Below are 26,142 nucleotides of genomic sequence, written 5' to 3'. Positions count from 1 at the left end.
TAGCAACCTATTTCCTACTATCTAAAAACAGGAATTATTGGACGTCCATGACCGCTGAGTAAACTAGTGTCCCAAGATGACCTACGCACCACCCACCACCCACCACCCACCACCATTCCTTTCATGTTTGATTAGTGAACATAGTTGATACAGCAGCAAGCGGGGAAAGAGATGAGGGAGTTCAAGCATGCCGTAGCAGCTTCTTTCTGTCACCAACTCCCAGTTTGACGTTTAGTGAAAGCAGCATGCAGACACACACTCACAGCCACAGGCAATGTCAGCAAGGGATCTGAATGCACAGTAAAGCAAATACAAACATGCACAAAGAAAGCATGCAACATTGTGCTTTTGCATGCAAGTTCTGATTGTTAAAACCCATTTAATCTGCACATTTAACACACCTGTGCTGATAAAGTAGACCCCACCACCTGCCACACACATGTTTACTTGGACACACTCTTATGAAGGAGCAACATTTTTTCTCTCCAAGGCTTCTTCCTCCCTGTGTCCATTTCTGTCTTAAAGCAGGTGCTAAAATGAGACACTTAATAACTATTACAGTTAGAGGAAGGGCAACAGAGGGGGAGGAGAAAGAGAAAATGAGCTTTCCCCAACAGTAGCAGAAAGGGAGGGAGGGAGAGAGAGAGGGAGGGGAAGGAGCAGAGAGGGAAGGGAGAGCAGAGGAGCGTAGAGAGGGGATCTGCATTGTAAGTAGCTGTGAGTGCAGCAAGTGGTGGCTGTTTTTTCAGCCTGTTTTTGTTTTCCAGAGGAGGCGGAGAACACAAAGAAGAACAAGGAGAAGAAGCGGGCAGAAGAGAAGAGATTTAAAAAGACTGAGCTGCATTTAAAAAAAAAAGAAGAAGAAGCTGAAGGAGGAGAAGAGAGGAAAGAAGCCGGGAGGAACACAAGGCAGCAATGGATAGCAGAGTGGCTCGGTCTGACCCTGGGATGGCCTGGATTCACACACTGCTGCTGGCCACCATCCAGCACACACACTAGGCTGCTAACACCGATGAGGTATGGTACAGAAAAATAGCAACAATAAGTCCTTCACACAGAAAAGCGAAGAAATAGATTCACATTCTTGTCAATACCTCGCCAACTTTGCCAAGTAGGAGAATTTAACTTGTGGGAGTGAAAGTTGAGCTGTGTTATTTGTCTGAGAGTGCAGGCTTTGCTTTGTGTGGTGCACTTTGGAGGAAGTAGTGCAGCTTGTCAGGTGCATTGCATTTATGTGACAGCATATATGCTCTGAGAACAAAGGTGCATATTGTTCCCTTATGGGATCAGGAAACAACACAATGGGTTACAATATGTGATGGATTATCAGGTGGAAAACACAGGACTCTGTTTGCCTGGATGTTATGTCTCAACAGACAGAATCAGCTGCTTAAATCAGTGGTTTATAAACATGCGTTGCAGTGAAATACAGGATTCAAAAGTGAAAGTTGCAGAGAGCCAAGACAAGCAGAAGTAGATGCTTAAATCCTGCCACTGGGATCATTAGCTTCACTACTCATGTATTCTGTTGGAAGACGTTGCTGCTTGCATCTATGATGTTTCCAGCACTTCCCTAGGCAGTGCAGAGTGAAGTGAGCCTTGAATGTGATGGTTACAGTGCAGCAATGAGTTGTTGCAGAGCGGGGCAGGTAAGTGCATGCCTCGAGTATGTTGGATGAGGGGTTGTTAAAAACTGTACATGGCTGAAACTTGGCGCCGCAGCACACGCACTTTTCTCTTTTCTCCTTTATTGAACATTTTAGCAAAAGGTCCCAAACTCTGTCTCTGCCCACAGCTGCAGGCGAGGAGAGAGCCTCGGGTTTTTAACAGAGGAGTGTGTGTGGATATCTGTGTGTTTGAATATGAGTTCATGCATACATGTGGTTTGGTTTTCTTTCAGTCTGTCTCATTCGGAGCCTTCAGTTGGTTACAATGCTTCATTAGGGATAAACAACACGTGCTGTTCTGACATTAGCAGCCAGGTTATGCTTTTGAAGTAATTCTCAGGAAGCCTCTTATTTCTTCTTATTGTTGTGACCCACCTGGGAAACAATTAGTAAATGGTAAATGGGCTGTACTTATATAGCGTTTTTCTTGTCTTCCAACCATTTAAAGCTGCTATGCCACGGGATCACTTTGGGGTTCAGTGTCTTGCCCAAGGACACTTTGACATGTGACTGTAGCAGTCAGGAATCGAACCCCCAACCTTCCAATTGAGAGAGGACCGACTACCACTGAGCCACAGCCGCCCCAACAACAACTCAACTCAACTTTATGTATTCACCTTTCATACAAACGTGCAATAGAAAATAACAACAATAGATTAAGATAAAGAATTTGCAAGGATAAATAAATACACCAATAATAAAATGAAATGTTAGAAATCAATAAATAAAAAATCAGTCAAAAAGTAAAATAAACACCAGGGACAACAAATATTGTAAAAAAACAATGATAATACTTAAATTTAAAATATAACAATGCTCAAGAATAAAAGCCATTTTTTTTAAAGGTGAAAAGATGAGTGTGTTTTAGTCTGTTCTGTCAGTCTTTAGTGAAAGGGCATGCTGAGATGATGGCTGCCTTTTCTGTCTGCTGTCCTGATGACTAAGTGTATTGTCATGTGTGCTGCAGCTGAGCCTGGATCGTCTGGAGGAACATATTTTGACTGGAGCACAAATAGATAGCTGTGAGTGTTTTCTGGATTATCTGATTTACTACGGTATGTCTGACTCAAACGCACCACCTGCACGTTGAGTAGATGTGTACCAAGGCATAAAACAGGACCTTGAACTGTTTTACGGCGCTTTATGGCAGGCTGGAGATCCCCTGAATGATGATGAACTTGTGACAACATTTCTATGAATATTCAAACACTGCCAAAATAGAAATTCAGGATTTTCTCTCGGCTGTGATTGAATTTCTAGCCTGTAAGTGCACGACTTTGCATTTGAATTCCCTTTGCATGCCTGCTCATATCACACACAGATTTATAGCTCAGATTACGCCTCCCTCCTTCCCACTTCCTCCCTCCCCCCAGCAACTGTAAGTCTGTCTGGAGAGCACCTGCCCCATCACCTGCCACTCAGACAGTGGCTGTCTGAACGTGTGTGTGTTGTGGGGAAGGGATCCAGGATGCCACACCTCAAACTAACCTTGCATGCAAATGCTACCTGCACTCTTTATGGTATTTACACTCACGTGCACACTCACACGCTCAGCTGCTAACCTGAACGTGACGGACCCTGTTTTGTTCGCTCTGACCTGTTTTTCTCAAAACTAGGCTAAAATCATTAAGCATCATTGACTGACCTGCACAGTTAACATGAGTAACACTGATACTTTGAGGAGGTCCTGTCACTTTTTGGAGCTTTTTGGCTCATGGCCTACATAGCAGCAGCCTTAATAGCCCATAATAATGGTCCCAGCTCCGTCACGTGTATCGTTGAGTTTCTTTGTTTGCCTCTGCTTCACTTTAGTGGTCAATTTCAGAGGAATGAGCCTGCCGAGTCATCCAGGGAATGCAGGAAAGTGTCTCTGTGTGTCAGAGGGTCTCATCTGGGGGGGTTGGGCACCTCTGAAGTTGGACATGAACTTGTCTTCAAACCTGGACAATAAAGCAGACCACCTACTGAGTTAAAACCAGGGCATCCACATAATAATAATATAGTTATGTGACGGTTATGACTTGATGCATTTCTCAAACAACCAGGCTTTTCATGCAGCAGTGTGCAGGCTCTGTCACTTATTAGTTAATCTGCGAGTCAGATAATATTTGGCCCATGCATGAAGGTTAAAACTCGAGCCCAGAGGCGATGTGCGTCTATGCGGCACACCTGTCTAGCACTGTAGCCTCAGGTTATCTTACATTATGAACCCAGCAAATAGGACGCGGTGTGTGTTTCACATTTATACTCTTGTGAGGTGATAGGTTTCTTACTCATGCTTCTTCTCTAAAATCACTTTTCGACAAATGCTTTGGTTTTCTGAAAAAATAAAACTCAAACCAGGTGTTGCTCTCAAGGATACAACAGCAGCAATTCCTCAGTCTGTTCAGCCTCATCGAGGAAAAATAGCTTTATTTAAATGTATCACTTTAACACAGATCAACCTGCTGATATTCAGAGATTAGTTTGGCTAAAGTGGAATCATTTCTGGAAGGTCAGCTCGTTAAAATCCGCGTTCCACTTTTACCCGATCATGTTTCAAAACAACAAGCAACCCAGTGAATGACTTGTCCATACCTGTCCAGATAATAAAAGCAAGAAGTTGGGTAGGTCGGGGGGGTGAGGAGGAACTGCTGGTGCTCAGCTGGGGAAAGTGGAGCAGAGAGCTCAAAAACAGAGATGAAGAGAGCACGAGTAAACACAGCAGCAGATGAATGCAGAGAGATGCATCAGCAATTTGTTGTAAAGTAGGTCAGCCTCTTGAGAGCTCAGTGGCAGAGGATCAGATCAGAATCAAAGTGCTCTGATTGACAGTTTGAGTACAGCAAACCCTGCATCTTCCTTATCAACGAGTTTAAAGCAGAAAAAGGAAATCTGAAATGAAAGTACAGCAAATACTTCAATGGATACTTCACAATCACCAGTAACTATGAGAACAGATCAGGGTGAGCACTTAAAGTTGACTGATGAGTTATACTTTGAAGGAGTTTAGTTAGTCCTTAAAAGAGCTTGGCACTTTGTCTTTTTAACAAATATCACTCAAAATGGAATATATGGAGGATTTGCCAGGGACTTTTTTCTGTCATGGAGTAATACACAGTTGGTTATCTAATGAGTATTTACAACAGCAGGATGGTTAGACTACAGTGTGTGTGTGTGTGTGTGTGTGTGTGTGTGTGTGTGTGTGTGTGTGTGTGTGTGTGTGTGTGTGTGTGTGTGTGTGTGTGTGTGTGTGTGTGTGTGTGTGTGTTCATGGTAATGCAGGAACAAATCACCCAGTTCAACAGTAAGGCTCACTGATGTGTTTTAGTATTTTTTGGACGATGATACGATACAACAGGATCGATTCTTTGTTCGTTTTGGTCTTTCGTGGGATCAACAAAAAAAGTATAAAAACATTTCTATAATTATCCCTTAAAGTTGTAATCTCGAAGATCTCAGTTTCATTCTCTTTGGCTGCACCTAAGGGCGATAAACGGTAATTGCAGGAGCACACTTCCCAGATATCCACACAGTGTTGCATGTGTGACGTCCACGGTCGGCTCCGGTTGTAACTCTTGTTTTTCCTCGCTGACGGTCGCTTTCCTTTTTAGACTGTTTGCTTCATCTGAGCGTCCAATTTTTTTCTTTTTCTTTGGATTTTCACTTATTTTTGAAGTTGTATCTGTAGTCATCCATCTTTTCTTTGTTTGTTCAGCCATAGTAGATTACTGTTTACTCGCAACACTTGCAGAGACCGGAAAAGCAGCTGCTTAGCTCCGCCTACCCTCTCTGGCAGACCAACCACTGCTGGGTGATGGAAAACGCGTCACTAACTGGGCACCACTTGTGATTTTTTCAGCAAAAGTCGCCACAGACTCCCAGTCTGTTATACTGCAAATGCAAAGGCTTTCATCAGTGGGCCATAGGCTCAATCACCATTGTGTTACCTCATTCGGCAATGGATAGAGACTTAACAGACATTTATTTAGATGAAAATCTTCAAGATTACTTTAATGTAAATTAAATGCCCTTTTGGACTTTTGTTCAGACAAAATAGGAAATGTAGAAAATGTTTACACTGCAGGGACATTTTTTTTTAACTTTCTGACATTTTCTAGTCTCAAGAATGTATCAGAAGTACATTTTCTAAACCCACAGGTTCATGGGTAATTAAATGAACCATTACCTGGCTGTGTAAGTGTGTGATACCAGCTTATCACTTCTATTCTATAACGGGATATCTTAAGTTGTTGTTATTGTGTATGAAACTTAACTGGACTCATGTTGAGCTGTTTGTAAAAATCCCCTCTTCCATGATGGAGTCTGGTGGTTCTTTTAAACAAACTGAAGAAGGAACATAATCTTGTTTCTAAGATGGATTCCTCAAGTGTTGGATTGCACTTTTCATGTGACCACGTAACCTGCCAAAACATCCTGAATCAGCACTCCTTTTCTTAGACTCTGCTCACATACAGATAACTATTGTCTGTCAGAAGGTGCTGATTAAGAGATTTTCTGGATTTACTGCGCGTTGGATCCGTGGCCCTCCATCGACTCGGTAGCTTTTGCGACTTATGACAAAGCACCATAATTAGAGCAGGTTATTTCCATAAGTTAGTCAATTGCTCCTTTGTGTCTTTACTCTCCTGGCTGTGTGTCTCCTGTGTGTCAGCCTGTTTGAGTTGTTATGGTGGTGGTGGAGTAAAAAGAGGGGAGGGGTGGAGAGGTTAAAGGTCCAAAAGTCTTGGCGTTTACGTGTGAGATGGTCGCCATTTTTTCAGGCTTTTAAATTAGAGATCGCTGTTTGTCTGTTTCTGTCAGCGGGGATCCCTCTGGGTGAGACAAGGTCAGGGAAGGCTTCTCTACGTCTTGTCGCTTTCAATCAAAGACAGATCACGTCTCAAACACACACTCACATTCAGGTGTGCCTTGTGTGTGTCATAGCTTTGTGTGATTATAAGCCAGGCTGTCAGCATGCATCTTCGTAGTGTCTCCGAAGGTCGTGGGTAAGTTGCCTGGGGCTGCAGAGGGAGGATTAAGAGGACCCAGTCCGTGTGTAAACATTCGGGTAACTCCCCCCTCCCCACCTGCCTCCTGTAGCCTCTGGGGTGCTCACCTGTCTCAGTGGGTGGAGGCTGGAAGAGGAATGAATACCAAGAAACTCCCTGACCTGAATTCACTCAACCATTCCCACACCATTCAGGTGTCTGCTCTTACAAAAATATGCAGCTTAGTGCTTCATCTCCACATCTGGTGCTTTTTCTCTGATTGGAGTCTGAGTTTCGCTCAATAGTTTGTGTTGGTTGAGAGATTTAGATGAAGCCTATTAAAATACCATGAAGAAACTGCTTCGCCTCACATCCAGGCATTTAAGGTGAACATATCAAATGTTTCGTTGCCTCTAACAAGCTGAAGAACTTAGTGCATGATGTCAGACTTTTATTAACAAGTTTCTATTTGCCCTTCTTTGGTTTTATGTCAACAAGTCATAATTGCATTAAAAAATTGTTGGAAGACCTTCAAAACAAACCCTGCAAAAAATGTGGTGAACAGTTTGGACTATCATAGCTACTTAAGTTCTTTAGCAGCAGCCTGCAACTACTCACCACATCTACACAACACGCATCATTCATTAAACACAAAGAATAATTTCCGGGCAGTAAACCCCTGTGTCACGTAAGACCACAGAGCAAACAGGGACAAGGAACAAATAGAAAATCATTACGTCTTTCATTAAGTCTTTTGTGTGGTGTTGTAAGGTACCGATATGGAGTGTAGCAAGGTTGGGTTTTTGAGATTTCCATCTGCAAGTATGGTCTGGATTCAGCGTCTGAGAAGGGTAAGGCTTGGCTTGGTTAGTGTAACCTACTGTTGAGCATTAAGTCAGGAGAGCTTATTAGGGCTGGGGAAAAAAATGTAATTGTGATTATTTTGACTCATATTGTGATTTTGATTTACATATTTAATCTCACTTACATTGAAAAACATATTTATGGTGTGATTATGGTGTTTTTTTGTGTACCAAATGAAGATATTTGATACTTATGTCTGGATGATGTCGGCCAGGACATCTCTGCGGCACAATATTTAAATTAAAATGGTATTTTGACACACATTTCACCTTTAATAAATGTTGCACCTCCTGCGATTTGAAAATTGCAGGTCATATTGTAATTTCGATAAAATTCCGATTAATTGTTCAGCCCTAGAGCTTATGCTCTGTTTTAAAATTAACATCAGTTCAAACGGAGTCGCTATGATTTTAAGATCAGCGTCTGTGTGTTGAAAGTATTACAGAATAGCAGATCAGTATGATAGTTTAGTTGATAGTGATTGTGTTTAAGTTGGTTTGGGTGATAAGTTGGTTTATCAAAGACGCAGTGGACACATCAGATAAGTCAGACTCCTTTGTTTTACTGTTTATGTCTTTAAATATCACAGTTACTGCTGAATATTACAGCAGGAATAAACATTTTGGCTTTTCCCCTCAGTGTCATCTCATATGTACATCTATGGTTTTCTCGACTGTTTTCTAATCACCTTGAAGTGAGTGCTGATAATTTGTCGTGAAGTCGGCACTGCCTATAGCAATGTATTTTATGCTGAAAAGTATCACACAACTAATGATGACATCACTCTGTCTTCACTTCCTAATTACACTTTCACAGTAGACAATAATTGTTGCTATTTCTCTTTGGCAAGTGAACAGACTCTCATCACTACCTTAGCGTTGATACAAAATGTTATTAAAACTGTTTTCGCCAACACTGTGAGTGCAGTTGGGGGTTTTTCCTAGAAGTGACGCTGAATGATGTCATGTCTTGTCTCGGCAGACAATGCTGGGCTCTTTAGTCTACTGCTTGGCAATTAGTGGTCTGATGTGACCGAGTTAAACTGCAACCTCACACACACACATGAGCTGCTCACGCCACACTGTTAGGACACTCCAGTCTGTCTGACCAAACACACCAGACTTAAGCTCAGGGAGTGAGCCGTGTGTGGGGAGGGGACAGACAATTCAACTTTCCAAACAAGGAGCAGAGTTAGATAATATATAAGTGGGTTGGTTATTTTCCTCAACACTGCAAATACCTCAAAACGATCCACTAATATGATTTTATTGACTTTCATCTGTCACCACAGGGTATTTTAAAAACATAGCGACGCTCACAGTATCCTTTAACAAATGAGATATTTCAGGAAGTTTGTTTCACTTACCAATTTTAGCCAGACATCGTGTTCATGTTTGCAGAATCTGACAATTATTCTTGTTGTCTTTTTTTCATAGATGCAGCTTTTTTCAGACTTTGACACAGGGACATAAGATTATCCTTCTTTAGTACCAAAGTGGGTACACTATAAAAAGCAACCTATAGAATCTACTCGATAAAATTGAGGTAACATTTTGCACTTTATTTGATTGAATCAATTTGACCCTATGTTTTTAGTGAAGAATACCTGAATTTAACAACTATGATACATTAAAATAAATTAGGTAAATCTACTTAACATTTCTCATTAGATTACACAACTAATTACTTAATAAAGATGAGTAATAATAACTCTTGACCAGAGACAGACAACTTTTCACACTCACACTCATGGGCAATTTTAGAGTCACCAGTTGACCTAACGAGCATGTCTTTGGACTGTGGGTGGAAGCTGGAGAACATGCAAACTCCACACAGAAAGGCCACCTAACCAAACTGGGATTCGAACCAGGAGCCTTGTGTGAGGTGACAGCACTAACCACTGCACCACTGTGCAACCTTTTGGGAATTCAAGATGCTCAAATGAAAATAAATTATAATCAACAACATTAGCCTGCTCGTGTTTATTTACTGACTAATATTCAGGAAAGTCAGCCAGTGTTACTGCCAAGAGAGGGCTACAAATTAAAATGTCTTGTACAGAAACGGCGACTACAAAACGTCTGGTATATCTAACTAATAAACATATAAACACTTTCATTCATTCTGATACTTCCTGTTACACAGGAATCTTAACCTCAACCCCGATGGCTAACCGACACTGGCGATACTCTCACCGATTAATCCAACCCTGACCTGCAGCCAAGAACAAACGTTGACGCATGCACACTTTGCAGTTCAGGCCCGAGATCTTTGGGTAGTTATTTTGGGTTGCAATTGTCACTGTTGAAAATTAGGTAATGCAGGTGAACTTTACACATTTCAATGTATTCAACTGCTGACTTATGTACAGGAAAATTACTACCCTCAAAAACATTTTTTTTACAGTGTACCTTTTCAGTGTTAATAATGTCATTCATCCAACTTAAAAAAAAACTCTTCTACTGTAGTTACTTCTACCGTATATGACAAACTTCTGCAAACTTTTCTCCAAAAACAGATTTGGCATTTATTGTTTACTGTTCAGACTTTAAAGCTGATACCTGTTGCACCAGGGTTCACCTAGTTGTAGCAACACGTTTGTTTGAGCAGCTAAAAAGTAAGTAGGAAGGTTGAAAATGTCTTATGGCATTTAATTTAAGACATCTGTTTTGCAATATTTGACGAAATTCTTTTTAATTCCCAACAGCATTTAATAAATGAGTCTGGTTCTGATTGAGGTTTCTTCCTATTAAAAGGAAGTTGTGCCTGCTACTGTTGCCAAGTATTTGCTCAAGGTGGATTAACGTTGGGTCTCTGTAAATAGGTCTGGACCTGCTCTCTTTGGGCGCTAAATAAATAAAAATTGATTGATTGACACACAGAAAGAAATGGTTGAATGGCTAACCTTCCTGTTTGTGTACCTGCTTCTACCTTCACCCATTCACTTAAATTGCATGGTCAAAGTGAGGCTTTAAAGATCTAATCTCGAAGATTTCAGTTTAATTTTCATTGGTGTCCCCTAATGGCATTAAACAGTAATTGCAGGAGGACACTTCCCAATTTAACCAGACATCCACGGTTGGCTCCGGTTGTAGCTCTTGATTTTCCTCGCTGATGGTCACTTTCCTTTTTAGACTGTTTGCCTTCATCTGCGCATCGAATTTGTTTCTTTTTCTTTGGATTTTCACTTATTTTTGAGGTTGTATCTGTAGTCATCCATCTTTTCTTTGTTTGTTCAGCCATGGTAGATTACTGTTTACCCGCAACACTTGCAGAGACCGGAAAAGCAGCCGCTTAGCTCCGCCTACCCTCTCTGGCAGACCAACCACTGCTGGGTGATGGAAAAAGCGTCACTAACTGGGCACCGCTTGTGATTTTCTCTGCGAATGTCGCAGATAGTGACTTAACAGACATTTATTTACAAGGAAATCTTCGAGATTATACCTTTAAGTCCACTGATCTTAACAACAATGCTGTCTTTATTATTCAGCCATTACATTGAACAATCAACATTTACTTCATAATGTTAAGTTACAGTAAAACCCCTCTATTGCCACATTAAGCATATTCCCTACAACCTTTTCAAAGCAGTGTTATTATCACACTCCGAAACATTAGAAAAGTATGCGGAGGAGAAAAGTACTTCTTCACCTTCGTGAACCACAAACAGTGAATCCATTTGTTTTAACACCCTCATCCCCCCTGGCAAACATCAAACAAACTTTAATGACGTGATTACACAACATTTGGCTCTGAATGAGGCTGAATCAGCCACAGATTTATGCTCATATTTATGCAATACATCCCATTAAAGGATTATTCCGAGACCTTCAAGATGAAAAATGTCACAATTAAAAATGCTCCTCGTGTGGCTGCTGGCATTAAAGGCATGCCAGAGCGCCATTCATTAGGTGCTGTATGCAGACATGGCGTCTTAGAGCAGCCTAGTGAAATTACAGGGGGAAAACTGGCAACAAAGTCCATAACAGTCACAAATAACACCCTGCTCTGACAAGGGAAATTACATGTCTTTGGAATTGAAATTTTAATAGCGTTATATAATTGTATCTGCATGAGGAATGTGCCGTACGTGTAATCGGATGCTTTCATGTTCTGATGAATGCGGCGGTGAGGCTTATTGTCAGTTTTTGGGATCTTTGAGGTTTCTTGATCAAATAGCAGATAGCTAATTTGCTACAATGATTATGCTGATTTATGGCGACTTGGCTGTTGGTGGAGGATTATGTGAACATTAAGTCATTGGAATGATCTTTAAAGATTAGATGATCATGAAATACAGTGTTCTAGAAATGACGGTTTACAAAGGATATAATTCATCTTTATTGTCATACGACTGCAGGTAGAGGTGAGTAAGTTTTGGTTAATGCCGTACATCTGCAGCCGGATTACACTATAACCAGACAGTAATCACATGCAGACACCAATAAAGCTCAGGTTATTATGCAGCAGTGCTCTGGATGTGTTTATATGGCTCAGTGGCTGCACTATATGAGCTGATCAGTATAAACAGTTCCCACACCCTCTCAGGTGTCCTGTGCTCAGGGCAGCCTGGCCCCGGCACACACATAAAGGCTGCCTTTGTCTGCAGACGGGAACAGGTAACCATTTGTGCCTGCACTTGTGTGTGTATGTGTGTGTGTTTCTTGCATGCAAACGCGTGTGTGTGTGTGTGTGTGTGTGTGTGTGTGTGTGTGTGTGAGTGTGTGTGTGTGTGTGCGCATACATGCATGCAAACGTGTGTGTGTGTGTGTGTGTGTGTGTAAGAGAGAAACAGAGAGAGATAGGAGTGACTGGGCCGTCAACCGTTGCCACAAGAACAGGTGTGGCTTTTCAACAGCCTCATATTCACAGCGTACAGCACATGTGCGCTCCATAAAGAAGAAGAAGGCAAACTATGATTTCCAGCCTGTTATTTTCCAGGCAAACAAACACTGTGATAAACAAAGTTATACTTAAAGGAAAAGCATTCATTTATGGTAAATTACAGGTGTACTGTTTAATTTGTCACTTTGTTTTACTATAATGTAAAATATATGTACCTCATTAAGAGTTATTGTGACAGTGTGGTAATTATATTTTGAGTTACGTATAAAAATGCATTCTTGATGTATACAGTTTCTTACAGTTTCCATTACAAAGATCCTGCAGTGTGTGTTTTTATGAGTTAACAATCTGATAAAAGAGATAAAACAGTTAACAATTAACAATCCCAGAATGTGACCTTCTATGTACCATGAACGCCACAGTATTCTGTGTTTTTACAGTGTCTAGCAGGGAAAAAGATGAACGCTCAAAAATGCAACCATGCAGACTGAAATCACTGAAAAGTAGGTGTAGTTTTGGTCGAAAATATTGTCCATTTTCCACATTGTAACAAACATAGAAATTGAGGAGCCAATCCCAAAGGTAAAAATAAATTATTACATTGTTGTTTTTTCAATTCCTGCTCCATTACAATCTTAAACTTTATTTTTTATGTATATTTTTGGCTGACCACTGGGGTCAGCCCTACACATGGGTCAGTATGTGACTGACTGTCTGAGTGAGTGACGGTACTTTCAGAGCTGTAGAGAGAGAGAGTTGCAACATCGCAATGGCTGATCATGGAGTCTATTGGACCTCCAGTGACGCAACTCTTTGTCTATACGGCTCTGGATACTTTGTTCGGGGGGGGTAGGCAGGGCTGCTCCTCCGCTGCTCCTCCGCTGTCCGCTGTAACACATTGCCCACAACAGCGCACATTGACCTGATGCAGTCAGCCACATACAAGGTTTTGACCTAGTCTTGTTCTATATTTATTATATATTATTTTTTATATTTATTTTCAATAACTGCTACACTAGTTCAATTTCCAACACTGCACTTTATGGCATTGGGACACCAAAGCTAATTTACGTTTGTCAGCATATGTGGCTAAGCTGACTTATTGCTAGATAGATGCTATCTAGCATACCTAGCTGACAAAAATAAAGACACTGGATTAAGACAAATAACCTAAAGGGAGAGAACAAATAAATGAGGTTTATACTTATTGCCAGTCAGATACTCAACTACAACTGAAACTGAAAAAGGACAACACGTCTGAAAGTAGTTGTTAGGCTATGGTAGCAAGGCTAATTGATAGGCTAAATGCTACAGTAACTAGCTTCATAATAACACAAATGTTTATGAGATATAAAACCTTTTATTATATGTTTCAGGTGCTGGACCTGAAATATTAATTAATGCCTTTTTATTACCTCACTTCCTTTTGGTTATGAGATGCAGCTTTTTATAGCAGTTTGAACAAAACAATACAATATGAGTATATATAGCCTCATTTAAGTCGAGTCGAGTCGAGAGGTCGTACCTCTGCGTATAGTTATTAGACAGTGTTTGTTTTACCATTCATTTTACGTGGTGTACTGACGGGGTTTAACAGACACTCACTGTAAATGTTCAATCAGAAAAGGGGCCTGCTAGCTAACTTGAGCTGACAAGAACAACAAGAGTGATGGATGAGTATAGATCTCAGGTGAAAGGTGAGAGTGCTGAGGATGTGCTCTCTTCCTCTGTCTGTCTGTCTGCTGTGGTATCCTGTCTGGAACTGGTGTCTGTGAGTGTGCGCAAGTGTGTGTGTAAAGATGTTAAGTACAGGGGCTGAATGCTGCGTGTAGAGAGGTCTTTAATTAAAGCAGGAAGACACGGCTCAGGAGACACACTAACCTAGACTTAAGTGCACGTGTGTGTTTGTGTGTGTGTCCGTGCAGGCACATGTGTGTGTGTCTGGGGTATGACTGAAGCATCCTGCATGCATCAATAGTTTCAGGGTCCATCTTGCTTTTTCTGGAGTATGTGTTCAGTGTGTGTGTGTGTGTGTGTGTGTGTGCGTGTGTGTGCATGTGTGAGTAAGTAAGGCTGGATGAATCCTAAGCATGTACTGAAGCCATATTAGAAGTCTCTCCTCTATCAGCTATCCAATAAACATGCACAGACTGAATACTTCATGAAACTTACAGAACACTGCCTGCTGTTCATTATAACTGAACGCTCTGTGTAACACTCGGTCGAGTCAGAGGAATCCTCTGGCGTAACTAAGCCAAGTCGCTAACCTGGAGTTGTGTCCATTCAACCATATAAGTATGTCTGCTGGATAAGTGGGGGGTTTTTTGCGTTATTAGTTTAGCCTTTTTTTTGGGCTTTAACTTACCAATTATCATAATTTCTTTACTGCAATATGGTACGGACCTATATCCTTTATACACCCCCTATCTTTACAGATTAGGATCCATACTTACTTTCATAACATTGAAAAACACAGTAAGAAGGAGAAAGAAGGAGTTTTTTGTAAAACAAAGAAAAGGTAAAAAGATAATGAAATTATTTTCCATTTTAGGTTCTAAAGTAGTTTTAAGAAAATTGTTGTGGGCTTGGACAGTGAATTGCAACCGGCATATTTTTGCTGGTGCTCACCCTGTGTTGGCGCAAGTGATCAGCCAAAACAAAAACATGACATACAGACTGAACAAGATTGACCCGCATCACGTTAGCTGTACACCTTTGCTCGGTACTGTTTGCTACATCACTTTTTGTCGGCTAAGATCATCACTGTTTGTTTCATGGATCGCGTTAGCTGGTAGTAATTGGCAAGCTGGACAACAATTATAAACTGAGATATTATTTCCTCAGTGATAATTTTAATGGTTATTAGCTAGTTAGCTGTAACTTAATCAAAATATGTAGGATCCCAGCAAATCTGGATAAATTAGCTGACTTTAAACACTCGAAACAGCCTTTGGCTACATTAGCTAGCTAGCAATTTGTCTGCACTAGCGTTTAAGCACACGTTAGCTAACAAACCTGCACAAAGGCAGCCTGCTATAGTTTGTCACATTCCTGTTTGGCCAGATGGACTTTACTAGACAAAACTTGTTTTGCTTTGTGTTGGTACCTGTGTTGTGGTGGTTGATAGTTGTTTGTTGACTCTAGCAGGCTCCATTTAAAATGTAATGTTAGCTACTGTTACACACGTTGGCAATGGAGGCGAGCCAAAGAGAAGCAAGGCTCAAGAGTTTGCATAATTATCATAACCCTTCATCAATATGTTTTACAGTCCTTTGTAATGAGGTTTACTCGACTTAATTGACATATTGTGAAAGAACTATCCTAAATGATTTCTTAATTCACATTGAAATGAGACAAAGTTAAAGAAAAATGCTGGACAACCAACGTTTGTAAGTAAAAATATTAATATTTTCTCTCTTTCTCTCTCTCTTTTTTTGCAGCTCCCATGTGTTCATTCAGCCATGCTCCCTGGTTATGGATTCTCACCTTTTCCTGATTTCCAGCCCCACCGTCACGCCTTTCACTGCCGACGAGAGAGTCCCAGCATGTGGATCCCTGGCTCAGGAGAGTCCCAGGCTCTGAGCGAGGCCCAGGAGAACAGGCCTCTCCTTCACCCGTGTCACCACAAGCATGTCGCCGTGTGCCAGCAGGAAACATTAGCTTTTATTGAGCTACAACCTCCAGTGACACCTAAAATAAATGGACTTGGCTCTCCGAGGCAAACTGTTGTTCCAGACGCACAATGCACAACACACACCCTGCCCCTGAATGGATTCAGACACACACTCAACGAACTGAACGACTTACAGAATAGCTGCAACAGGACAGACAATGAGCATGACACAACGTTGAATTTGAACTCTCATATACCTGCACGTGACAGCAGACACGAATGCTCGAATGGTGTCAGGACTTCTTTGCGAGAGCAGCCTGAAAAGCCACGATGTGTCACGACAGTATGTCGTCCCCTCCATGCTGCTCTTAGCCTCCCTCTGTCATTCCCTCTGTCCTCTTTATACACAGACAGAGACTCCTGGGAATCTCAGGTACCTTGCTCCCCGTCCTCACCTGATGGACCTGGGTTTCAGAGCCCAGACTCCTGCCAGCCGCAGAGGAGGACGTCACAGGGTTCACTGAAAGAGAAGTCTATCAGTGAGAAAGTTTTACTTTACTGTGAAAAAAAGTTGACATCAAATTGGCCTTCAGAAACTCGTTACATGCTTCCTCTTTATCTAATAAAGCAATTTTCTTGTTTCAGGGCGAAAGATGCAGGTTTATTCTCCAGACAGCCTGAGTGATGAATCTCTCAGCAGCCCCATCCTGGACCCAGACTACATCTTCCCAGGACCCTTTGCATCTTTCCTGGAGGAGGACCTCAGTGGATTATCTTCCCTGGAGGCCATGTCAAGCGCGTCATCCACAGACGGTGTTACAGATCTCCCAAACCTCAGTCACGATGATATTTTTAATCTACCTGAAGAGCCACTTCACATAATAGAGGATGCACTTCCAGGTGCGGGGGAAGATTGCAGGATTGTAGAGACTTCAAGTGCCACAGGGGTGAGCTGTTTGCCTCGAAACCGCCAAGGGGATAATGAACGGCGACGATTCTCAGCTTCAGAACTAATATCTAGACTGCAGCTGTCTCAGAAGAAGAACTCCTTCACCTTGAAGCTGGGGAAGTCGCTGTCTGCTCGGGTCGCCTCCCGGGACAGACAGAGCTCCAACAATATTAGCCCCAACCTGGACTGTGAGTAGACTACAGAACTGATGTTATGGTCACATTTTATTTGTTGATTGATTGAAACCTAACCCGTTTTATTGCATCAAACAAAAAACTCCATTACTTGACAATACAACAAACCAAGAGTTTACAGATTTGGGAGAAACTAAAGTAAAAACAACTTAAAGTGCTTTAGGTTTAGGGATGACAGTATCAGTGCTTCTTGTCATAGACTCTCATGAACTTCTCCCTGTACTGCAGGGATGAAGACTCTTCCAAAGATATCCCCTCCTCCAAAAGCCTAATCTAAGGCCTTTTTCAGACATCCAGTCCAAATCCCTTTTTTGGCATGTCCAGATTGTATCCACATTGATTTCAGCAGTCGGGACTGCAGCAGAAACACATAAAATGCATCCTTGGAATTCAGATCTAAAACCTTTTTGAGGGTAGTTTGAAATGCAATTCCAATCAGATTTTCACAGATGTGTCTTACCCCGGACACTTCAGCCCCTTGAATTGGAAACTTTTGTGTTATTCACATTGAGACATTCAAAGACAACGGGAAATCTAGGTTGATAGGAGTGCATCAGCAGAGAGGCTGAGCAGAACAGAGTGACAACATAGTACAGTACAACACAGAGAACATCGTGCATGTGAGGAGTTCTGCTCCGGGACTTGACAACATGATTGTGTGAAGGTTCAAACATTCACTTGATATCTCACTATGGATGTATACACCTCTGCGTAGTCCTCAGAAGCCAAATACCTTTACACAAGCCCAATAGCTGCCAGCCTTGAGGACTGCATCAAGAGGTGGGGCGACCTCTTCCTACAGAGAGGATGATGCAGCAGCTCATTCAAACACCTCTTGTTGCTTTGAACTCAGAAAGCCTTATCTCTCACCACCACAGCTTGTGGTACTGTTAGCTATGCTGTCAACAGATTGAGCTAACCACTTGATCACTGGGAGCTAATTATTCCGTGTTGTGAACAGAATCCTGATCTCTTTGCCAAAGAAATGTGAGGTTTCACAGATTGACAAATGCTTCTCTTTCTGCCATCATACAGCTAACTTTAGCTCACCTGTTACCAAAGGCCATGCACCTTAGCCAAGCTAGCCTCTTCACTAGCGATAGCTATGCTTGCTTCAATGTAAGTTATAACAACAAGCTAAGCTGATCCCAGGTTCAACACCCGGTCTGTCGATCATTTGGTGCATGACTCCCCCCCCCCTCTCTACTCCCAACATTTCCTGTCTATCTTAAACTGTCCTATCAAAAAAAAAAACTCCCACACTTGTATATGGCTGCTAACCTCTGCTTCAGTTCGAGTTTTATATCAACTCACTCACCATGGCGCTGTAGACGCTCAATAGAGCAGCTGGTAACTCGCCAGCTACACGGTCAATATTGACAATAGATACTCACACTAGGGGTGGGAATCGCAGGGTAACTCATGATATGATACGATTCACGATGCATGGCCCACGATAACAATAATATCACAGCCAGCAGGACACAATGCCTCTTTTATCCTGCTGCTCAACTTCTTCTTCGGCCAGTTGATTTCCATTCACGTTACCCTCATTTATGTCGTAAGAGCCACTGCGAGGAGTCATAGAGTAGTGATGCAGTGAGTGAAAATTGCAGGGAAATCTGTTTAGAGTGCCATTTACTTGTAAATGAAAATATTGATATTTGGCACCACCTATCGATAATTGTATTGCATGAGTCAGAACGATGATATTGTGCCATATGGATATTTTGTCCCTACCATAGTACTCACCTAATATGTATTACCTGTCTGCGAATGCAATTCCCCTAATGTCATCTTCTTCCCTTTCTCTTTCCTTACTTCCTGTCACCTGGCCAGGGGGTATTTGTTATTGAAGACTAAATTACTGAATAATAAAATGTTAGTTAAATTGCGTAAGAAGTCACAAACACAGGATATAAAGAAGCTTGCCCTAATCTTAACCTTACATTACGTGTCTCTTGCTTCTTTGCTGGACCTCATACCTTTTCTTTCTGCTTATTGTCCTCTTTAGATAAGTCCAACTCCAGGCAACGAAGCTCAGGGGGCTCCAGCGATAGCGCCCCCCACAGTCCTGTAGGACCTGCACCATCTCTGCTGCCCAGCAGTGACAATGGCATGCCTTTACATCGGTGGAGCACAAAACTCGGGTAAAAACTGACTTATAGTATTTCAACATAGAAGCTGCAAAGATTAAAGGACATGCACTGATGTGAATTTACATTTTGTTCACAGAATGAGAAAGAAATCCATAGAAGAGGACTCAGGGCCGCTTCCAACTGTTGCTACTTCAAATCGTTTATCACGGTTTTTGCCCAGCTGTAAGTAAAACTGTTTAGCTAGTGCACCCATATCTTAAACTGAGGCTTGATTGCATTTAGTTGCAACATTATTGGAAATGTCTTCCAGCAATTCTGTACCAGGAGTACAGTGACGTGGCCATCAACAGAGAGATCCAGAGGCAGCAGGGGAAGGAGCCTGGCACAGAGGAGGAGGGGCTCAGGGACGAGGGGTCAGACGGGACCCCGTCTCCCTCTAATCTGTCTCCCTCCAGCTCCTTTCGCTCATCACGAGGCTCTGCCTTTGCGCTGTGGCAGGACATCCCTGACGTCCGAACCAGCGGCCAGCTCGACAACTTCAGCAACGAGGAAAGGAAGTTACAGGAGGTGAATGACACAGTTCAGACTTTGTGTTTACATTTGCAAGTTTTCCTGCCTCAGCTGATTGCTAGATTGCTAATTAATCAATCAAATTTGATTTATATAGCTGCCCAATCACAACAAAAGTGATCTCTTTACACTTTACTTATAGAGGATTTCCAGACAGTACTCTTAACACAATTATAAAGAACCTACAGACCTACCCAGACATAAAGACCCGACCTTATCCACCATGTTCCTGTGTTCATGTCTTAATGACTTTCTTTGGCGTCTTTGATGAAAAACACAAGATGTCCACACAGTCAGAGAAAGAAACTGTAGTACCGCTGCCCTGCCTCCTGCATTGCTCTGTGCCCCCTGCCATCAGATAGACATTGCCCAACCCTTATTGTTGGTTCCTGTGCTGTAGACTCCTGGCTTACTGTGTGTTATTCAACTCAGGCAAAATTTGAGCTGGTGACGTCAGAGGCTTCATACATACGCAGTTTGACGATCGCAGTGGACCACTTCATGCTGTCACAGGAGCTCGCAGAGTGTCTGGGAGCTCAGCACAAGCAGTGGCTCTTCTCCAAGCTGCCTGAAGTCAAAGATGTCAGTGAGAGGTGAAGTGATATGCTGCTGATGCCTCTGTTGCCCTCAGGTCTTTCTTTTTAATCCCTCAGTTATTATGTCTCTCTCTCTAAGTGTATTTTCTGCTGCCTGTAGGTTTCTTCAGGACCTGGAGCGCCGGTTGGAGGAAGACATTCTGCGGTTTGATGTCTGCGACATCGTCCTGGATCACTGCCCGGCCCTGCGAAGAGTTTATTTACCTTATGTCACCAACCAGGCTTATCAGGAGCAGACATATCAGCGTTTACTGTGAGTTATATCATTTAAAATAAACCATCTGTTAAAGCACTCAACATATACGCACATGTACAGTATGCAGGTACTTTCTTTCTGTGCACATTCATAGCTTTAGAGCACAAAGTCCAATTGTTTCCTGCTGGGTGTTCAGGATTTCCTCTAAGGGTGTTCAGGTGTTATTTTACACGTTCATGACTTAACTTGCAGAAAGTCAGAGAGAGCTGAGCACTTTTTTCTCAGGTTAAAAAGTATGCTGGAATTCACACCCACATTTTCAAAAGTCATTGAAGTCTTTCTCCATATTTCCTGGTCTTGTCCTCTCAGGCACGAGAACCCTCGCTTCCCTGGCATCCTGGCCCGCTTGGAGGAGGACCCCGTCTGCCAAAGACTTCCTCTGACCTCTTTTCTAATCCTCCCGTTTCAGAGGATCACACGGCTTAAAATGCTGGTGGAGGTACACGATTAAACATTCACTGCAGAATTCATGTTCGCACTTGAAACCAAATTACACAGGGCTGTAAATGGGATCATATTTGGCCGAGGCCGAGCAGTTTGCCGCAGTAGTTTTTTTCCTAACAGTGCACAAGTAGAGTATTGATTTCTCTTTGGCATGTCTTCAAAAACTTCATTGTTTTTCAGAATATCTTAAAGAGGACGACTCCGGGCTCCCGAGATGAGGACACTGCCACGAAAGCTTTCAATGAGCTAAAAAAGGTGGTGATTATCATCTGTAATAGCCCGTTTGATGACAACCTTTATTATCACTGGTGAGTCATATCAGTAATAACTGTGTTGCTGCGTGTCTCCTTAGATCATCAAAGAATGTAACTCCAGTGTGCAGTCCATGAAGAGGATGGAGGAACTCATTCACCTCAATAAGAAAATCAATTTTGAGGGAAAGGTGACTGAATGGGTTTCATGTTATTTGTCTTTATTTTTATCTTGTTTCTATATTTTATTTATATTTTTCTTTATATTATATTCTTATTTTTTATTCATCACCTTTTCCCTCTCTGTGTAGATCTTTCCTCTGATCTCTCAGTCCCGCTGGCTGGTGAAACACGGAGAACTCCTGGAAGTGGACACTCAGATGATGAGCATTTCTGGATCCAAGCTCAAGTTACCCACCAAGCCTGTGTACCTCCACCTGTTCAATGACTGTCTCCTTCTGTCCAGGAGGAAAGAGTGAGTCATATGCAGCTGTTAAAAAAAAAGATAAAGATCCTAAATATCACTGATGGATGACTTGTGATTTGCAGCAAGGGCAGGTTGAAAGAGCAATGGGTCACTGGGGTCAAGTGGATACAGGGCCCCCCCGGTCATTTGCAGTATATAGTATTATTATGGACTGGGTGTCTGTGGCGTCATTCGCAGAAAAAATCCCATGCGGCGCCCAGTTAGTGACGCGTTTTCCATCAGCCAGCAGTGGTTGGTCTGCCAGAGAGGGTAGGCGGAGCTAAGCGGCTGCTTTTCCGGTCTCTCCAAGTGTTGCGAGTAAACAGTAATCTACTATTGCTGAACAAACAAAGAAAAGATCGATGACTACAGATACAACTTCAAAAATCCAAAGAAAAATAAATAATTTTGACGCTCAGAAGAAGGCAAACAGTCTGAAAAGGAAAGCGACCGTCAGCGAGGAAAATCAAGAGTTACAACCGGAGCCAACCGTGGACGTCACACATGCAGCACTGTCATCTGGGAAGTGTGCTCCCGCAAATACCATTTATCACCATAGGTGCCACCAAAGAGAACGAAACTAAAATCTTCAACATTATAACTTTTAACTGACGACCCCTTAATGGGGATATATGGTAGTTGTGGGAGCACACTTCCCAATTTAACCAGACGTCTACAGTTGGCTCCCTTTGTCACGGTTGTAACTCTTGATTTTCCTCACTGACAGTCGCTTTCCGTCAATTCTTAAAAATAAAACAGAACTTATAGTAACGATGTGTGAGATTCCACATTTCTTGAGGTAGTATCACAGGTAGATTTCACCTACATAGTGAACCAAAACTACCAGTCCCGTGGAATTGACACGGAGATGAATGATTGCACTAACTTTAAAATTCTACACAAACTGGCTTCAAGGTTTCACCTTCTGGTTTTGAATGTGAAAAAAGTCTTGCCTTGATCTCTGTTTTTCAGCACGTGGAAGTTCATGGTGTTTGTGCATGCCAAGATCGGAGAGCTGAAAGTGAAGGACCTCAGTAAGAAGCTGCAAGGAATCTCAGGCTTTATCTTCCACCTGCAGCTGTGTGAGGGCCAGCAGCTCAAACACCAGATCCTGCTCAAATCACACACTGAGTGAGTGACATCACTCTGCCAATGTCGTGTCAACAATCATTCCTTTTCAGTCCAATCTTCATACTTTTTTGACATTTTTTTGTGTGTACCAAGGAGCGGGAAGCAGAGATGGATCACAGCAATGTTTCCATCTGATCCGCTGGAAGACATCGAGCAGGCCAGTGAGAATGATGGTCAGTAGAGAGATTTAGGTGCACTATGAATCAGTGTAAACCTTTTAGTCCTCCTATTTATCTTGGTTTTTCTTACCTCTTAGACATATCCCAGGTTCAGTGCATCAAGAGCTACCAGGCCCAAGAGCACGATGAGTTAACACTGGAAAAAGCAGACATTCTTCATGCTAAGACCATTACAAGTGATGGTAGGAGTCTACCATCTTAAACCTGCACCTAGATTAATGTGACTTGTGGCAATAAAAGGTTTTGTGTGTCTTTAAACAAGCAGTAGATAATAATATGAAGTGGTTTCTTTGATGTCTAAGGCATGTTTTCTCTCACCAGGCTGGGTGGAAGGCATCAGACTGTCTGACGGGGAGCGGGGCTGGTTCCCCAAAACCTACGTGGAGGAAATCACAAGTCGCAGCGCGCGCCTCCGCAACCTCCGAGAAAATATCCGTATCAAATGTGTCATACAAAAACTGGAAGGGGAGGACTGACCATGTTTACTGTCAAAGGTGCATTTCAGTCGCTAACTTATTTAGCTTCTGGATCATTTTTTGTTGATGGATGTGGGATCTACTGTAAGTTTAGTGTGCAAGTGCTAAAAGAAGCCAATGTTTTCGTTTCCCACATGGATGCTAAACTGTATATTTTCCTAGCATGCTAGCAGTGGTGACAGTTCTGAAATGAAAGTGCAAACCTTTTAATGCTCTATCCATTTTTAGTATAAAAGACATTTTTACAAATGTGCCACTAAAGTCTCCAAACTTCTTAGGGCTGGTGATTTTGTATGGCTGCAATGGGACTTCCTGGTAAAATAAACCGAGAGGCAATACCTTCATGCATACTTTCTGTGCATGCATTTCATTACCAATGGGAGAGATTTCAAGTATTTCTTTGGTAAATGTGGCTCACTACACTATACATGCATTTACCATCACAGATTAAGTGTAAACTTGTCCAAAGGTTTTACATCTTGATTTCGTACACAGAGCGGTGCAAAGAGGATCATTTGTCTCCAGTCTTTTCTTCTGCCATGTTTCATGTGGACAGAATGGCTCTCTAACTGGATACAGCAGATTCAATAATGTAACATCATCAGACACTAGCTGCAGGCAGATCCTGCTGCTGAGCTACACAAAGGCATTTTCATTTCACTGCACTTTCCTGTTTTTACAGTGACAGCAGTTTTTGTTTCATAATGCAGATAACAAGTTTCCCCAAAAATGAACATTAGTCAGTACAACTTATTTGTGTTTTTGTTAATCCAGCTGCAGAATTGTGGGTAATTTTTTTAATATGTTCACAGTTCTTCTTTAACATAAGTGAAGGACAAAGGATCCTCTTTACAAAGCTGCATTACATCAATACTTTATCTGATCAAAGAATCAGGCTCACTATATTTTTGTTATGGTCAACAAAGCCCACGAAAAGACTTTAATCAACAATAAATTCATCCTACTGAAAAGAACTCCAGATAGTCAAAACCTGATCTTATTCCTTTGTGCCATAGAGCTGCAATGAAAAATCTTAAATTACCGTCCTACTCATGTGGAAACTAACTGTGGGTACCAAGTATGTTTTAATCCGCAACAGAAAACAGTCCCCAACAAATGCACTATTTACTCTTGTAAGAGTATTTTTTGCCTAAAACTAAAGCCCAGCTGTTGTAGGAATAATTAAGCCTTTAATTATAGATTAAAATATATATTTCTGACCCTTTTTTCATACTACATTACAGTACAGACTCGGGGTGGGTGCAGAGGAAAGTGTAGGGAGGATTAATAGGGACTTTTAGCAGCGGTGGCTAGGGGACAGTTATAGCGCCTATTCCAACAGGTTGCCGTAGTGGTAGAAATCTAATGTCACTAAGCAACAATTTGTTGCTTCTTGCGGAAACCTGTCTGCTGCTGGCAACGGATGAAATGTCTATAACAAACAGGAAAAACAGTCAAACTAGCAGGTATCGTTAACAAATATACTACTAATCCATACAACTACGCAATCTAGTCTTTCTCCCGTAGTAGACATCTGGGCTACAACGACAGGAAGTGCACAAAGTAGAACTTTTTATTTTATTTTTTAACGCTGTAGCCGTCCCTTCGACCGCCGCTGCCCAAATATTTAGACAGGTGTGAGGTAGGATTCATATCACCAACCTTAATCTAATTTCCGAACCGTATCCTTAAATCCATCCTGAACGTTACTGGTGAACACTTTTCTGTTGATCCAAAAATCATGTCAGCAGAGTCTTTGTTGTAACTGGTTAGACGTTGTTGGTTTTGGTACTTTCATGACATTTGTTGTCGGTTAGAACAATATAAAATTACATCAGCCTTGTCTTGTCCTCTAAAAACCAGGCATTGGACACATACTAAATACTCTTTTGGATGCATTTACATCGTTTTTAGTTTAACTTCACATTTACTAATATTTCAACTTTGACCCAGTTGAATAAAAACATTATTTATAAGACATTAGACATTATAAGACACTAAGCACTGAATTACATTTAGGCCTACATCATCATCACCCACATCGCTCCCCTCTTTATATGTAAACAATCAAGCAACCCAAAGCTCAGTGTGACTGAGCTGAGACCTGTTGTTAATGAACCACTATAATCAACATTCAAATGTAAACTCTTCCAGTGGCACATGAGATGTTTATAACGCCTTCTTTCTCTCTGTCTGCGTTGTTAGTTATAATTTAAGTGGTTGCTGTTGCAGCATGTGTATTTATACTCCTCTAGCTGGTCGTTCTTTAAGGAGACTCTCGTGTAAATGTACTTTAATGTAGATGGCTTCGTGTATAAAGAGTAGAAAATGGTTAATTTACTTTTATGACTGTAATTTATATGAACAAAGATCTGACAAATATTCTTACAATCTTTAAACTTTTCAGTTTGATTCATTTCTAATACAGCGCTAAATATAAATACTGTGTTACACTGGATGTTTACTGGATCTGTGCACACTACTGTAAATGTTTAACCACTGAAATAAATACTTTCATTTTATATCGTGTTGAATAAATGACTCTTTAGTGCTTTTAAACAGTTTAATGTGT

General features: G+C 41.6%; 1 protein-coding gene across 1 annotated transcript; it reads left to right on the top strand.

Moving 5' to 3' along the window:
- Positions 1 to 698: 698 nt before the first annotated feature.
- arhgef19 (Rho guanine nucleotide exchange factor (GEF) 19) lies at positions 699 to 25,529 on the top strand. Its single transcript, XM_069660091.1, has 16 exons — positions 699 to 1,017; positions 15,787 to 16,498; positions 16,605 to 17,096; positions 19,117 to 19,252; positions 19,338 to 19,423; positions 19,512 to 19,768; positions 20,204 to 20,364; positions 20,468 to 20,620; positions 20,933 to 21,062; positions 21,248 to 21,322; positions 21,420 to 21,509; positions 21,630 to 21,793; positions 22,757 to 22,915; positions 23,009 to 23,088; positions 23,172 to 23,276; positions 23,416 to 25,529. The coding sequence occupies exons 2-16, from the start codon at positions 15,808 to 15,810 to the stop codon at positions 23,568 to 23,570; spliced, it is 2,934 nt and encodes a 977-aa protein (XP_069516192.1). The 5' UTR covers positions 699 to 1,017; positions 15,787 to 15,807; the 3' UTR covers positions 23,571 to 25,529.
- Positions 25,530 to 26,142: the final 613 nt, after the last annotated feature.

This window comes from Semicossyphus pulcher, unplaced genomic scaffold (assembly GCF_022749685.1).
Source record: "Semicossyphus pulcher isolate SPU_LCO1_2020_fin unplaced genomic scaffold, fSemPul1.0.p SCAF_13, whole genome shotgun sequence".
In the NCBI taxonomy this organism is placed as follows: domain Eukaryota; kingdom Metazoa; phylum Chordata; class Actinopteri; order Labriformes; family Labridae; genus Semicossyphus; species Semicossyphus pulcher.
The sequence above is the reverse complement of the archived record's forward strand: the minus strand, read 5'-3'. Positions and strand labels throughout refer to the sequence as shown.

Bases quoted from the DNA above. Each gene is read 5' to 3' on its own strand.
- arhgef19 (XM_069660091.1), top strand. From the start codon at position 15,808: ATGCTCCCTGGTTATGGATTCTCACCTTTTCCTGATTTCCAGCCCCAC. The intron at 19,769-20,203 runs GTGAATGACACA...TATTCAACTCAG, and splicing joins AGGAAAGGAAGTTACAGGAG to GCAAAATTTGAGCTGGTGAC. The intron at 20,365-20,467 runs GTGAAGTGATAT...TGCTGCCTGTAG, and splicing joins GTCAAAGATGTCAGTGAGAG to GTTTCTTCAGGACCTGGAGC.